The sequence below is a fragment of the Anguilla anguilla genome, chromosome 4 (genome assembly GCF_013347855.1).
Source record: "Anguilla anguilla isolate fAngAng1 chromosome 4, fAngAng1.pri, whole genome shotgun sequence".
Taxonomy (NCBI): Eukaryota; Metazoa; Chordata; class Actinopteri; order Anguilliformes; family Anguillidae; genus Anguilla; species Anguilla anguilla.
Genome location: NC_049204.1, coordinates 40,216,647 through 40,230,508, shown reverse-complemented (window position 1 = coordinate 40,230,508; position 13,862 = coordinate 40,216,647). Strand labels below are relative to the sequence as shown.

At 43.0% G+C, this 13,862-nt stretch overlaps 1 protein-coding gene across 1 annotated transcript; it reads right to left on the bottom strand.

The window, feature by feature from the left end:
- Positions 1 to 4,355: 4,355 nt before the first annotated feature.
- LOC118226367 (neutral cholesterol ester hydrolase 1-like) lies at positions 4,356 to 13,534 on the bottom strand. The gene is made up of 5 exons (XM_035415941.1): positions 13,188 to 13,534; positions 8,804 to 9,032; positions 8,467 to 8,536; positions 8,176 to 8,347; positions 4,356 to 7,854 (listed from the first exon to the last, which is right to left on the bottom strand). Exons 1-5 carry the CDS (start codon positions 13,320 to 13,322, stop codon positions 7,237 to 7,239), a joined length of 1,224 nt encoding a protein of 407 aa, XP_035271832.1. The 5' UTR covers positions 13,323 to 13,534; the 3' UTR covers positions 4,356 to 7,236.
- Between the last annotated feature and the right edge of the window lie 328 nt (positions 13,535 to 13,862).

The following is a 13,862-nucleotide window of genomic DNA, read 5'->3' as shown; positions in this document are numbered from 1 at the left end:
AGTAGGGGGTGGGGGGAGCAGGTCCCACAGTGGAGAACATATTATGTGTTGTCATAATGAAACAGATGGTTCTGCTTTACGTATTTGTTGCATGTGTTCTTTGGTCACTGAATTGGTGCACTCGGGCAGTAATGAAAGACATAGTCTGTGCTGGTAAGGTTTGCAGAGGTGGGCAAACTCTTTGCTAGGAGTCCCTAACCCTGGCTTGTGTTGAGTGTTACTCAGAATTTAATTGATCAATTAAAGTATTGATAGCACAGTTAACCCACTTCACCTGATTTCTTGGCATTAAACTGGTTGCCAATTTTGAGGTAAAAACTACCGATGGAAGAATGAGATTTCATGAACACCAAAATGGGTCAATAAGCTGTCAAATGCTTTTTCTCTTCATAGCCAAATACAATGATTGCTTCAAATCAGCGATTGACTGATACCATATATTTCTCTGCCCATTTGAGTTTTCATAACACCTTATTCTCCAGTCACTAGTGATAGGAAAAGAAGCAGCCCCTGTGGCTGTCCAGGACCATGACTGAGGACCCCTGCTCTATATCATTCTGAGTGTTCCACAGGTTAGGTATGGAATTGTCCCCTTAAATTGCTCTAGCAATGGGTCTTACTGAGTGTTTGGAAGCTGGCTGTTGACATGCTTTTCTTCATTTTCCTATACAAATTTAAATGATGTAATGTGCAGATGGATCTCATTTTATGTGATACTGTGAAAAGAAGTTTGTAGGTTGTCAGATGCATCTCTCTGATCACACTGCTGCATGCAATACCTTCACATGTACTTTATCATAAAAAAGGACTGAAATGCCACAGCAGGAAAATGTTTGGGACGTATTCAATTATATAACCACTGATAGCTGACTCTGGAGCAAAAGATGGCATACATTCCAGCCCCAGGAACTTAGAGAGAAACTGAGATTAATGTCACAAAATTCCTTTTGCAAAGTTTCCTTGTTTCCATGCCAACAGTTTTAGGGTAGTAGTGACTCACACCCGGGGGCGCGCAGTATGGCCACACGTTTGGGGTTGAACGGAGGTCGAGGAGAGAAGAGTGCAGTGGAGAAGCGCTGCTTCAGCAGCCGTATTACTTTTCTTTTACTTTTTTTAACGTCTGTCCACTGGAATTATTGCTAACTTTCACTAACCCTGCCCTGCGCCAAATCCCCTCATTGTCTCTGAAAGTTTTTATTGTTAATACAACCCCCCAGAGTGCACAGCAAACAATACAACAATCAGGACCGGATAGCCTGGCCTGCTGCAGCAGATTTGCAAATGTTTGGCACAAAGTGTGTGTGTGTGTGTGTGGGGGGTGGGGGGGAGGAGCTGTAATTTGAGAAAAACAAGATAGCACACCAATGGGGCAGTCCAAAAACTCTGGATTTTCCCAATGGCGTAGGGTTTGGTTGGCTTCATTTGTTTTAGCTGACTTAGCTGACGCCAGGAAGAGGTCGGCTGGAGAGAGAGAGAATAGAGAGGCAGGGAGTTTTTAAGGTGGACCTCCAGCGTTTGTGAAAGCGGCCTGTTGCTACGCCCCTTTTTTGTGAAAAGGTATGCCTTGCACCTCAGGGTGCAGAAAGTGGCAGAGTGAACTTGTGAGAGGCACATACATATTGGGGGAGTGTACCTCCCCCACCCCCCAGTGCATGGCTATATCCATTTTCCTTGGCCTCAACCCCCAGTCTGGCCCCCCACATCCTTGACGTGCCACTGTATGTAGACTACGCTACATTTAAAAAGTAGAGAGAGCAGGGGAGTGTGCCTCAGTTAACAATGCTAACCAAACACAGACACTGCTCTCTATTTTACTGTCCAAGATGATATTCTAACATGTATTATGTATTTACTTTTTTGGCTTTAGGAAACCTGTTAGCCTATAGCTAAACTTTGAGTATAGGCGGCAGTGTAGTATAATGGCTAAAGAGTTGGTCTTTTAACCTAAAGGTCGCAGGTTCGATTCCCCAGTAGGACACTGCCATTGTACCCTTGAGCAAGGTACTTAACCTGCATTGCTCCAGTATTTATCCAGCTGTGTAACTGGATACAATGCAAGTCGCTCTGGATAAGAGCGTCTGCTAAATGCCTGTAATGTAATGTAAAGTACCAGTTCACTGGCTGCTCTCTGTGCACTAAGAGGTGGGTGGGGACATCAGAGTAGAGGCTCAGCACAGGTGTTTATTCCAGTTACAAGGCTGCGCTTCATTTCTTTGTTAGAGATAAAGGGTTTTTGTCTGAAGTCATTTGTGTGTTTTGAGTAGGATAGATATGAGATGGCAGACAAGAAGACTGTGAGAGAAGAGGAACAGGAAAGAACAGGATTGTACTTGGTAATATAAATTTGGGCGGGGGAGGGTTTATTAAAGTCCCCAACACCTCCTGCTTTTAGGAATGATGTCTCTACCAACAAGAAATGGATGGAGGCACCATGAGAAATGGCTAATTGGCCAAACAACGAGTAGTTTCATATGGGTTTGAGATCATTTCCTCATGAATTTACACACACACACACACACACAAACAGACATAGACACAAAAGCATACGCACACATTCACACACACACACATATACAGATTTTTTTAAACCAGGTGCATAATTAAGTACAAATGTGATTCACTTCCCAATCAGGAACAGTTGTTTAACATAGCCTAAATGTCACAGCAAGGGCAAGATCCTAATTGCATTGTAAAATGTAGTAGCATACCCAATAATTTTCCCCCTGAAAGTTTTCCAGTCTGCTTTTGCTGCTTTGTTTTTAATCTTTGAATGAAGAGCTGAAAACATTCCTGAGTAGGCTATTGATGATCTTTGTAGATACAAATCTTTCAACACAGGATGGTGTGTGAAGAGGTCATTGTAAATTTGGCAGTCAGCATTTTTGGCGGAAACCAACGAGAAGCCAAATGGTCATCCTTGGGTGGGGCAGTTGGAACAGTGTGAGCAAGGCACAGAGCAATGCTAAAAAAAATCTAATTCCGCGTATTGCAGAAAAATGAGCAAACAATGCAAGTACACATTAGCTTTCTCCTCAAGATGCCATTCAGCATGTATTGTTTTTCCCACAGGGGCTGTGCAGCTCACCATGGTTTAGAGGACCTCTGCTGGAGCTGGACTTGCGGTTAAAGTAAACATGCTGTTAAAGATGATCTCCCACGCGGTGGTTCATGAGTCAGAGTCTGCATTTGACACTCATCTGCAATGCAAGCATCGCAGAAGAAACATCATACAACAGGTCAGCGGTCAGCACTGTGGGCCTGCTTCCACAGCAAAGGGGAGCTGGATAGCCTGTGAACAAAGGACGTTCCCTTTGTTTTTGCATTCGCTGATTTTTAGTCAACAGCGTGTGTGGTAAGGAAGCGATAAACAATGTGAACTTTGGACCAACGGTTGATAACACTGTTATATTAGGGCATAAGTGGGTGGACCGCACAGTTTTGTTTTCCTGAAACAAAACCTTACTCCCCCTGCCCTTGGTGGATCAAGGGCTAAATGTAAATAGGTTTGAGGGTGTTTACGAAGCCTGACGCCCCCACACAATATGCTTTTCAAATAAAAAAAGGTATTTGACAAGAGAGCGTTTTTAAGTAAGAAAAGCAGGGTGAAATGCCATCTTCTTTTGCTTTATGATCAGCACTGGCATATCGCCACAGCAGAATCAGAAACCTCCAGAGCCACAACCATCTAGACAATTTCAATGGGAATGTGCCTGCCAGAAGAGTGATAACAGGTTATTCCAGTCCCTGTCACATGCAACTACAGTGATTTTTATTCATTGTAAATCCGTTGACACCCTTATTCAAAAGCTTGTATTCTTGCAGTGTTATCTATGTATACATATAGATATGCACATTTATAGATGGAATTCAGCTGAAGTACCTTGGTGCTAGATACAAACTACATAGGCATCGGATTGAATCTACAGCTTGACAATAAAATTTTATAAGGAACAGTTTTGTATCAAAGCTGACCCTAACAGTCAAATTTTCCTTTAAGTGGAACTGAATACATTATGTTTTGGACAGCGGGGGGAGGGGGTGGGCTGGGTGGGGGGGCTTGGGCACGGTTATGACTTTGAAAGTGGAGAAAGCAACCTGGCCTTTGCATCAATAGGCTGATGTCTGATCACAGGTCAGGTCAAGGGCTTGGGACTAGGCTGACCATTTAGCTGGGCAATAAACCTGAATAGCTTAGGCAGATATCCATCTATATAACTGGATAATGAATGCACAATGTCAGCAATGGAAGTGTAGTAGCAGTCTGTTAATCCTGTAATTTGAGAGAAGTTCATGCCTGGTAAATGGGAGGGGGGGGGGGGGGGGGGGGGGGGTTGAACAAAGACAACACTAGTGTAGTCATCTGACAGTTGCTGTTTATTCCACCAGAGCATACAATGTGTTTCAGAATGACTTTCCTGATGTGACAAGGTTCTAGTCTGTCAACAAATCTAGAAAGACTATAAGATGGTTACAGTTTCCATCCAGTGTCCAGTCGGGGAACACTTGGATGATAGCTCACCTTAATTACTTCAGTAAATATCAGGTAGCTGGCATATATAAACTGGGGTTTGGGAGTTTTTAGAGTAACATGCATGAAGTTTAAAACAAATAGTTATTTAAATGGATCATAATTAGATTTTCTGAAAAGGTAGAGTTCACTAGTCTTTTAAGTCTTTTGTGAAAAAAAAAAAAAAAAGAAATGCTGGAAAACCTGTTTGTCATTGATTTAAAGAAGTAGTTCAATCCTCCCACCCTCATCTCCGTGACAACAGTCTTGTCTGAACAGTAACCTGTCATGTTGTTGACTGGAGAGGAAACTGCCTCTAGAGAGCCGACTTGTGTTTGAATTCTGTAATGCAGACCTTCCAGAGAAGCCCTGAATGTCAACAAAAGACAGGTTCTCTATGTCCTTTCATATGCAGCCTTTGAGTTATACCTAGCACAACAGTAATGTAATATTATTGTGTGTGAGGGTATTAGAGTCAACTGCATGAAATTTGAAAAACACTATAAATGACCAGGAAGCAGTGTTCATTGGGTCAAATTATGAAGAACAATATGAGCGGTTTTTGATGATGATAATGAAAACGATAATCAGACAAACATGAATTACCTGAACACTAAATAACAATAATTTTAATATTTCAGTGTTACTGCCAAAGACGACAAAACAGAATGGTTCAGCTTTCACTTTACCTGTATTTTCAGCAGTATTTTTTGTATTTTCATAAAAAAGCAGCAAATAAGCAACATTTGTTTTCTGCATCAAATCATAAAAATCTAAAATTCCAAATGTCCAAACTGTAGCCTAGTTGAGAAACACACACATCTCTCTCTCTCATGCGCTTTCCCTCTCTCTCTGTCTCTCCTCTCACTCTCTCTCTCTCCCTGTCTCTCTCACACAGACACACACCACAATTTGTACAGTGCAATCAGAATATAAACACACAGGCACTGAAGCAGGGCACAGTCTGTGAACCAAAAAAAAAGAAGAAAAAAAGCATTTCAGTGTCTCCCAAGCTGAGATAACACTATTATAATCCATTTTATGACACATTTTACCTTAAAAATCATATTAAAATTTATTGCAGATGATTTTTCCCACACAGATTATAGTACTAACACAGACATTACAGGTTAGAAATGAGCAAGGAGAGGAGGAATCATGCTGAAGTATCTAAACCGGACAATGTCAAATAAAAAAGGAATGTAAGCCCATTCTAGAATGCACAGTGTACCCCTTTCTGTGTACCTGCTCATCTATCTAGGTAAACAGATGTACATGCACCCACATATGAATAAGTGCCAAAAGCATTTTTATGACAGTTCTGAAATACATTTTCAGAATGCGTTTGTCCTCTATACAGTCAAGGGCACGTTCACGGCTAGAGCAGCTAGAGCGCCTTCCCCAGGAAACTGCAGAGGAAAGGGCTGTTACAGATATGTGCCAGTGCCAAAGGTCCTGTATAAAGCTACAAAAACGCTGCCTTATTACACATTTCACCTATCTGTCTGTGCCCAGTGGTTTCTACCACCAGAGATGCATTTATGTGCCCTTCTTATCAACACAAAGTAATACAAACAGAAAAAAAAAATTCTATATGAAAGCATTTTCCTGCGTGAGAAAACATGTTTGTCCAGGGTTTTGTGAAATGTGCCGTCTGCAAATAACTTCCATAAAACTTTTCCGTTTTAACTGTCAAAACTAAAAACGCTAACACAAAGAATACTTATTTGCTATGTGCATATGTGCAAAAAGAGGGTAAAGAGGAATGTTCAAAAAGCAAAGGGTTTCAATCAAATGTGTACCAAATTATTTTAGCAGTGCAAAATCTTAACTGGAAATTGCACATGGAGAACAAAAGCCTTTCTGTTTTCATATGGTGTCCCATGTGCATTACCCTTCAGCAGTTCTGCGGAATGCTCTCCAGTGCCATCGTTAAAAGAGCCCCATGCAACTGGGACTTCACTTTTTTTTCTCAACACACTTCCCATGAAAAAAAGGAGAAGGCGTATATGCAAAATCTTAAAATTCTTAAAAAGGGATTCTTAAAATTCACCTTTCTACTTCTTACTACAGAAAAAATATGTTGAACCATGTCTTCTCATAAAAGGAAAATAACAAAGTGAAAAATCTTATTTTTTAAAAGCACATTGCTTTTAGCTATCAAATAATCTGCTTTCTGGAATCTTCTATATGTTACTTTCAAGTAATGAAAGTTCAAACCTGGTTTCTGACATTCTCTCTAAGGGATAATTAGCCATCATATAGTACTCCTTGGCTCACCCAGCTATGTTGTGCACATAAATGCATTAAATTGCACTGTTAAAACCAAACGTCAGAGGATTTTTGGAGGCTGCATTTCTACTGAAAATCCCCAAAGGTTTGATGATATACCTTAAGCTCCCCAAGCCATGTCATAAAATAATTTGGCTTTCTTCAGTAAAAACAACACTGACTGCTTTAAAATATAAGCAGCCTTAGTTTTCCTCAGATGTAATGTGCAAAGAATCACCCCTGAAATGTTTAGTGAAGTCCCCCAACACACACACACACTCACACACACACTACCTCAGAGGACATCACCATCCACAGCCTCATTGCATTGGCAAGTTGCATTGCACAAATAAAAAGTTCCAATTGGCAAGCTAAAAACAAAAATACAAGTTGCAAATTCACAATACACTGGCCTTTACAGTGTACATGATGCAAGGGAGTGACGAGAAGGCCCAAGGCTACAGGTTCTGCTCCAGCCAGTGGATGTAATTCTTCACTGTCCGCTGGCCCACCGAGAAGTAGGCGGGCCAGAAGGCGAAGATCATGCAGCCATGGAAACCATCCTCGTAGTGGTCGTTGGTGACGGTCACACCCGCCTCCTGCAGGCGACGCCCGTACATCAGCCCGTCGTCCCGCAGCACATCGTGCTCGCAGGTCAGGATGTACGCCCGCGGGGTCCTGCTTAGGACATCCCGCTCCGCTAGCAGAGGCGCAGCCCGCACGTCCAGCAGCCCCGGGATCTCCTCAATGATCCGGGCCGTCCCGCGGGTCTGCACCACGGGCTTGTAGTGCCTCTTTACGGCGGGCGGGAGCAGCAGCGTCCAGTTGAGTTTGGCGCGACCCAGTGCAGCCTGGTTTTGGTCCAGGGCGGAGTGGTTGTTCGCCAGCATGGCCTGGATGAAGCTGGGATCTCCATCCAGGTACTCCAGCCAAAACTTGGCCATGAGGGGACGGTACAGGATGGGTATGTTTCGGTTCTGTTGGTACGAGGGTGTGTTGAAGTCCAAAGCTTGCAGCACAGGGTAGATCAAGGCCTGTAGCTTGAATTTGATGGGGGTGGTATTATCCATGGCAAGCTGTGGTAAAGGGTAGAAAAAGGATTCATTCTTATTCTTAGTATTGAACTGCCAGATGCATTGATTATTGCTAGCATTCCTTAAACAATGTACTTGTAAAACCATTCAAAATTCACACCTCTTTTGGAATAACTAAACTGCACAAAATGTCCATTTCTAAGTTCAGGTTCCCATTTCTGCTGTGTTTTGAGATTTTGGATTTACACACAAATTTACCACACAAATTTACGTGCTGGAAACCTTTGCCTAGACTTTCCAGTAATTCCACCACGGCACTGGGAGAAAAGGTGTGGTCGATTAGGGGGAGTGGGAGGGTCCTACCTCCTGGGCCACCGCTGCTGCCAGGTTGCCCCCAGCACTATCTCCTGACACTGCGACCCGGTTTGGGTCCACAGAGAACCGGGCCAGAACCTCAGGAGTCAGAAAGTGCCTGGAGGCCTGCAGAGCATCATCGTACTGCTTGGGAAAATGTGCGTCCGGGGCCAGCCGGTAACTGAAAATTTATATGTGAAAAAATATCTGTTAAAGGAAACAGATTCCTCTGGTAGGAATAAACTCATTAGAATTAATGAAATGCTGTTTATAAATATCTTTGGGATAAATCATACTTACTCCACAGACACAATGACGGCATTCAGCTCCTCTGCCATTTTCCTGCAGAGAAAGTCATAGGACCGCATCCCTATACGCAGAGACAGTTAAACCCTGTTAAGTGGTCAATGTGGCAACATTACATTTAAATGCCCTATGGCTACCATACATAAACTCTCACTGGAAACACAGCTACCAGTTTTCTTTGCACACTCTGTTGCAGACAGCTTCGGGTCTGGTTCTGCACTCTACTGTTACATTCACAGAACTCATGTGTCTCATGCATACATTCATTCATTCAAACACGTGCACACATACACATACTCACACAAACAAATGCACACTTAATTCCACTTACTGGCACTCCCCAGGGCCCAGCCCCCACCATGGAGGTAGACCACGCCCCTCTTTAGCTGGCCCTCCTCTGCTCGAGTGGACTCAAACAGCCGCACCTGCACTCCACTAAAGGACATGTCCTGCACCCGCACACCCTTGCTCGACTCTGGGGCCTGCATCTCAAAGTGGTTCACTGCAAAGTTCAGCACGTGGATGTGGTGAGTGAGGCCCAAGTCATGGACCAGATTCCCCTGTGTGGTGAACAGAAGAGTGGAGGAAAAAAAGGAAGGGAAGGGGAGGAGACAGGAGAAGTCGGGAGGGGAGAGGAAATGGGGGGAGGCTCATGATCACCTTGGCTGTGTTCGTATCAGCGCACTTGCCTACTATTGCGTCTACTAGTTGAGTACACTGATGATAAAACTGTTAAGTAGGCCAAATTAAGTAGTTTAGTGTACTTAATATCCTAGCATTTCTGGGGTTTTGCTGAGTATATTTGGGAGCATACTTTTCAGAAAGTAAACTAACATTTGAGTCCCATAAATATGACGCATAGCTTTGCTTTAAAAAAAAGGTGCAGCTTTGCTGACGTTTTTCTTCAATGACACGTGAGCATGACCACACAAAGGCAGAACGTCTTGCGGTACAACACTTCCATAGTACGGTTGGAAAATAGGATAGAGGATATTTTTCGCAAAAATAAAACACTAAACAGTATACAGTATGCTTAGTACACAGTACATATTTTGAGAATGCAATAGTTAGGAAGATGATTCAGACACAGCCCTTCTATCAGTAACACAAATACCCAAAGCTTCCACTGGGACCCATACAGTGTGATTGAGGACGAAGAAGCAGACTATGGAGTACAAGGATGGTCATTGGTATGAGCCTCCTAGGGTCACTGTAATGAACCCTTTAGTCTGGCTGGACCAGAACCTGTTAGAGATCACCCCTTGTGAAGCAATATGAGTATGACTATAGTTCCATTGGCTGGAGACCTTGACTGGGTCTTTAGCTCAGTGGGCTTACTGTATCTTGTTGTGTGGAGCAACTGGTTTACTGGTAGTTCAAGATTATATGCGCCATATACAAGGTTGTCTGTGGCCTTGGTTCTGCTTCCTGTTTAGCAGACGTATGCATGCACTGCCTTAGTTCCCTTTTTAAGTAGGCCAGAGCTTGTGGTACAATGTGTGAAATTAGGCAAAAGTTCACGTCTGTAAGAAAAGAAACCACAATGTTCTTTCTTTGCTCAATAAAGGGGACATAGACACCTCCGCCGATTCCATGAAAATCGTTCCATAAAGCAACTATTCACAGTGGATTACATTTGAATATTCAACCAGGAGCACTTAGATCAGTCAGTAATGTTGTTACAATTCTTGTTTCCCATTGTAGGGCAGTTCACAGAAGTCTGCCTCTTATGAGACCCTCAAATTAAAACAGACTTTACTGTGCTGACAGTGGGTCGGCAATTGTGATAGAGACATAATGCTGATTCAAACATCTGATTGGATCAGCATTATGTGAACTTTAGGCTCTCCATAATACAATGTAATCATGTTTTGTAAAGTTGGAAAACTGATGTCATGGGAAACAAGTTGGTGTCTTTAGAGGTGTGGTGCTGACTAAAGATCTTGATACCCGTGGGTGAACACCCAGCCAGATGCTTAGGTTAACTTGAAGTGATATGCTAACAGAGGTAGTGCAAGCAGGATCACTGTTGGTGTTTTGCTTTGAACATGGTGTCCCTAGTTTTCGCACAAGACCCTGGATCAGCTCCAACACTGCTTCTACTGGGCCCCATTATGGAGGGCTGTTGAAAGCTACTGCCGCCACGGCAAGGCCGGCACTGCCAGAAGAGAACAGGGGCCAGATGAAAGCACCACTCCAGCAGCTATGCAGAGGGCTCTGATAGAAAGGGTGACGGTGGACATCCTGGGCCCGTTTACGGTGATTAACGAGAGGAATCGCTACATGCTAATGGTAATGGGCTACTTTATAATGTAGGGCTGCACAATATATCAAATTTTGGATTTTTAAGTGTAATAAGTATGACCTCTACCATGGGGCTTATAGATGATCTTTTGTCTTTTTCGCTGGACCACAACAGCAGGGCCAGCCCTACAAACGCGAATGTCTGTGACTGACTGAGTGAGTTATGACGTCACACCATTGGTCGGCCGGTCCAGCCATATACTAGGTTTTGACCTGATCTTGTTTTTTCTGTAATCATACCTGGTGCGATATTAAACAACCAAATTTCAGAAGCCATTTTGAAATTCTTCCGGGAAAAACTTCATCACTGATATCTATTGGGGGTTGCTAAGACCAATCAGCAGCAAAGTTGTAATGCTTCTGTATGATGATGTGATTAATTTTTTAATCACATGGAAGCTGAAAGGCCTTGCAGCTGATTGGCTGTCCTAACAGCACCCAATAGACACCAGTGATATCTTTTTTTCCCTGAAAGCATTGCACATGACCTCTGATGTATGGCTGTTTACAACAGCATCAGGTATGATTAAAGAAAAAAAAAGATCATCTATATGCCCCCTGGCGGCAGTGATTTGATATATCGTGCAGCCCTCGGAAGAGGCGTCAGTGGTGGTGGACTGCCTGCTCTCAGAGATGTTTGGGGTCCTGGAAAAATTTCACAGCGACCAGGGGAGGAACTCCGAGAGCCACTGCTCTCACCAGCCTTCTCCTATGCCGCCATCAGCCCCCGGTTTCAGCTCCAGCCCACCTTCACCACTCCTGTGGTCCTGACTGCTGTTGCCAAGGGCGAGGGTATCGCTGCTGCTGCCATCATTCTGTTCCTACTCAAGCTGCTCCCCAGAGTGTGCCTTCTTCTGATGCTGCATGAAGACCCAGCCCACCCTCTCCTGCTGCCACCTCCAGCTAGCTTCCCGCTCTCCAGGGCGTGTGCATGTGCAGGACTCCAGCATGACTCTTGGACTTTGAACATGTGAAGACCATAATCTGCAAAACTTTTTCTAAGGGAATGGGGGACCGATAGTGTAGTGGTGGCTGGCTAAACTAGCTAGGTCTGCCCCTTAAACTAGCTAGCAACCAAAGGGGTATTTCCCAGAGCAGCGATGTTTGTTGTGTGATGTCACAGCTGTTGCTACCTGCAGTATTGAGTATGTGTTTACAATGTGTCTGTAATAGAAGATTGTGTGGAAGACGGCCTTCAGGCATTCGCTCCGTCAAGCTTGTACTAGTCTGATTACTTACTCTGCATACAATAAAAACATGAGTGTTACCCCAGATCTTTCTGGTCTCTGCCTCAAGTCAATCGCTGCAATGTCATTAGTTAGTGCCTGAAAGTGAGTGCTAACACAGATCTCTGCAATTTGTCATAATGTGTGCAACAAGAACTGGATATTCATACAGTGTGTTTTTAGGGCGAAAAGTACAATAGCCCATGGTAATGTGGGCATTTGATCTTGGGAGATGGAAAACATTCCACTTCAGGTAAAATGTCCAGCCCTGACATTCTCTCACTTGCATCCTGCTCGTAGCGTCCAGCCTAGACATTAGCCTGTCCTAGCCTTAAAAAGGAAGCTTATGTTTAACCGAGCTAAAATGTTATTAGAGAAGTCTGACTATGAATGGTAAATAAACGCCTTGGCTACAGGTAATACTCGCCTGGCAACGAAAAGGCAAAAAACCGCGAAACAGGCCTAATCACGCCAGCGCTGGAGCTCGTAGACGCGAACAGGTTTGTCAAGAATTCGGACATAATGAATGTTCAGCACTTCGACTCTGAGACGAATACACTTGCTGGGAGAAGCACTGCTGGGGCGAGGCCAGGGAAACAGGTTAAAGTTTACGACAGGTTATAAAAAATTCAGTTACATCCGTAACAGCGAAAACGTTTGACAGCAGATTAGATTAGCTACAATTCGAGAAATAAGTTATTGTTATTCATTTCCATTGCTGATATTAACCATCAGACTTCAACCGAACCTGCGTTAATGATACTGTATTCGGCTATTTATCTGTGTCTGTGTAATAATCGTAATATTGTATTTTTGACAACTAATCGCTTTTGATATATGTTCGATCTGTGAGGAAATAACACTGTAAACGTTAGTTAAGCTATATTGTTATGTCATCGCCAGCCACTGTATTCTGCAATGTGAAAGAACTAGTGCATTACGTGGATCTGCATTGGATGATGATTAAGGCTAGACAGCTAGCGTCAAATGCTACCGACAGATACAGCTACAGCTACAATAAATGGTCACATCATTAGCTTGTCACAATTCGAGGAATCTAAAGTCCCCAGCTTGTCCATACGGCGATTTTACTGAATAAAAGCGAAACAAAGTACACAGCCATTGTAATTTATGACCCTAAAGCACTTGTAAGTGTTCTGCATTGCTATGTCACCGTATTCTTACCAATCGTATGGCACTTCGAAACGTTGCGTCTAGAAGCATCAGTTTCCATGGTTCTGAAATTGTACTCGGCAGTGGGATGTAAACGTAGTAGGCGACAGCTGTCAATAAGCACGTAACAGTAAAAACTCGCTTCATTGCCACGGTGTGCAGTCCACGTTCTTGTGGGAGAACGACGATTAAATTCTTATTCTGAGGAAGTCTGTCGGTGCGCCACTGTGAAACAAGCCACAGCAAGCCCGCACAGCGACTTCAAAATAAAAGTACCTTGTGGCCAGTGTATTCTTAAAGGCCGAGTTTCCTCTCTGTTGTTTTGGCAAACTCCAGACATTACCAGACATTGTAAAGCCAGCAGGTTTCCAGAAACACTAAATACTGTATCTAAATATATTTAATTGCACGCAAAATCTGTTTGAGCCTACTTTAAACAGACTCAAATACCACATAAAATAGAACTATCCTTTTAACTTGCTGTGTTTAAAAAAAAAATCTTTAACAAAATTTTACATGTGTGTTTTAAAAGTATTTTAATGCTAGTTTATACCATGGATAACAAATCACTAATATATTTGTAATAATAAACAGCACGAAGCAGTTAAACTACTTATTCAAAATATATAGTATTTTTTTAAATATAAATTAAAGTTTATTTAATGGATTTGAGTGTGTTGCTTTATG

Coding starts and splice junctions, on each gene's coding strand:
- LOC118226367 (XM_035415941.1), bottom strand. CDS start 13,322: ATGAAGCGAGTTTTTACTGTTACGTGCTTATTGACAGCTGTCGCCTAC. Junction 8,348..8,466: donor GCCGTCATTGTGTCTGTGGA/GTAAGTATGATT, acceptor ATAAATTTTCAG/TTACCGGCTGGCCCCGGACG. Junction 7,855..8,175: donor CAGCAGCGGTGGCCCAGGAG/GTAGGACCCTCC, acceptor CCTTTACCACAG/CTTGCCATGGATAATACCAC.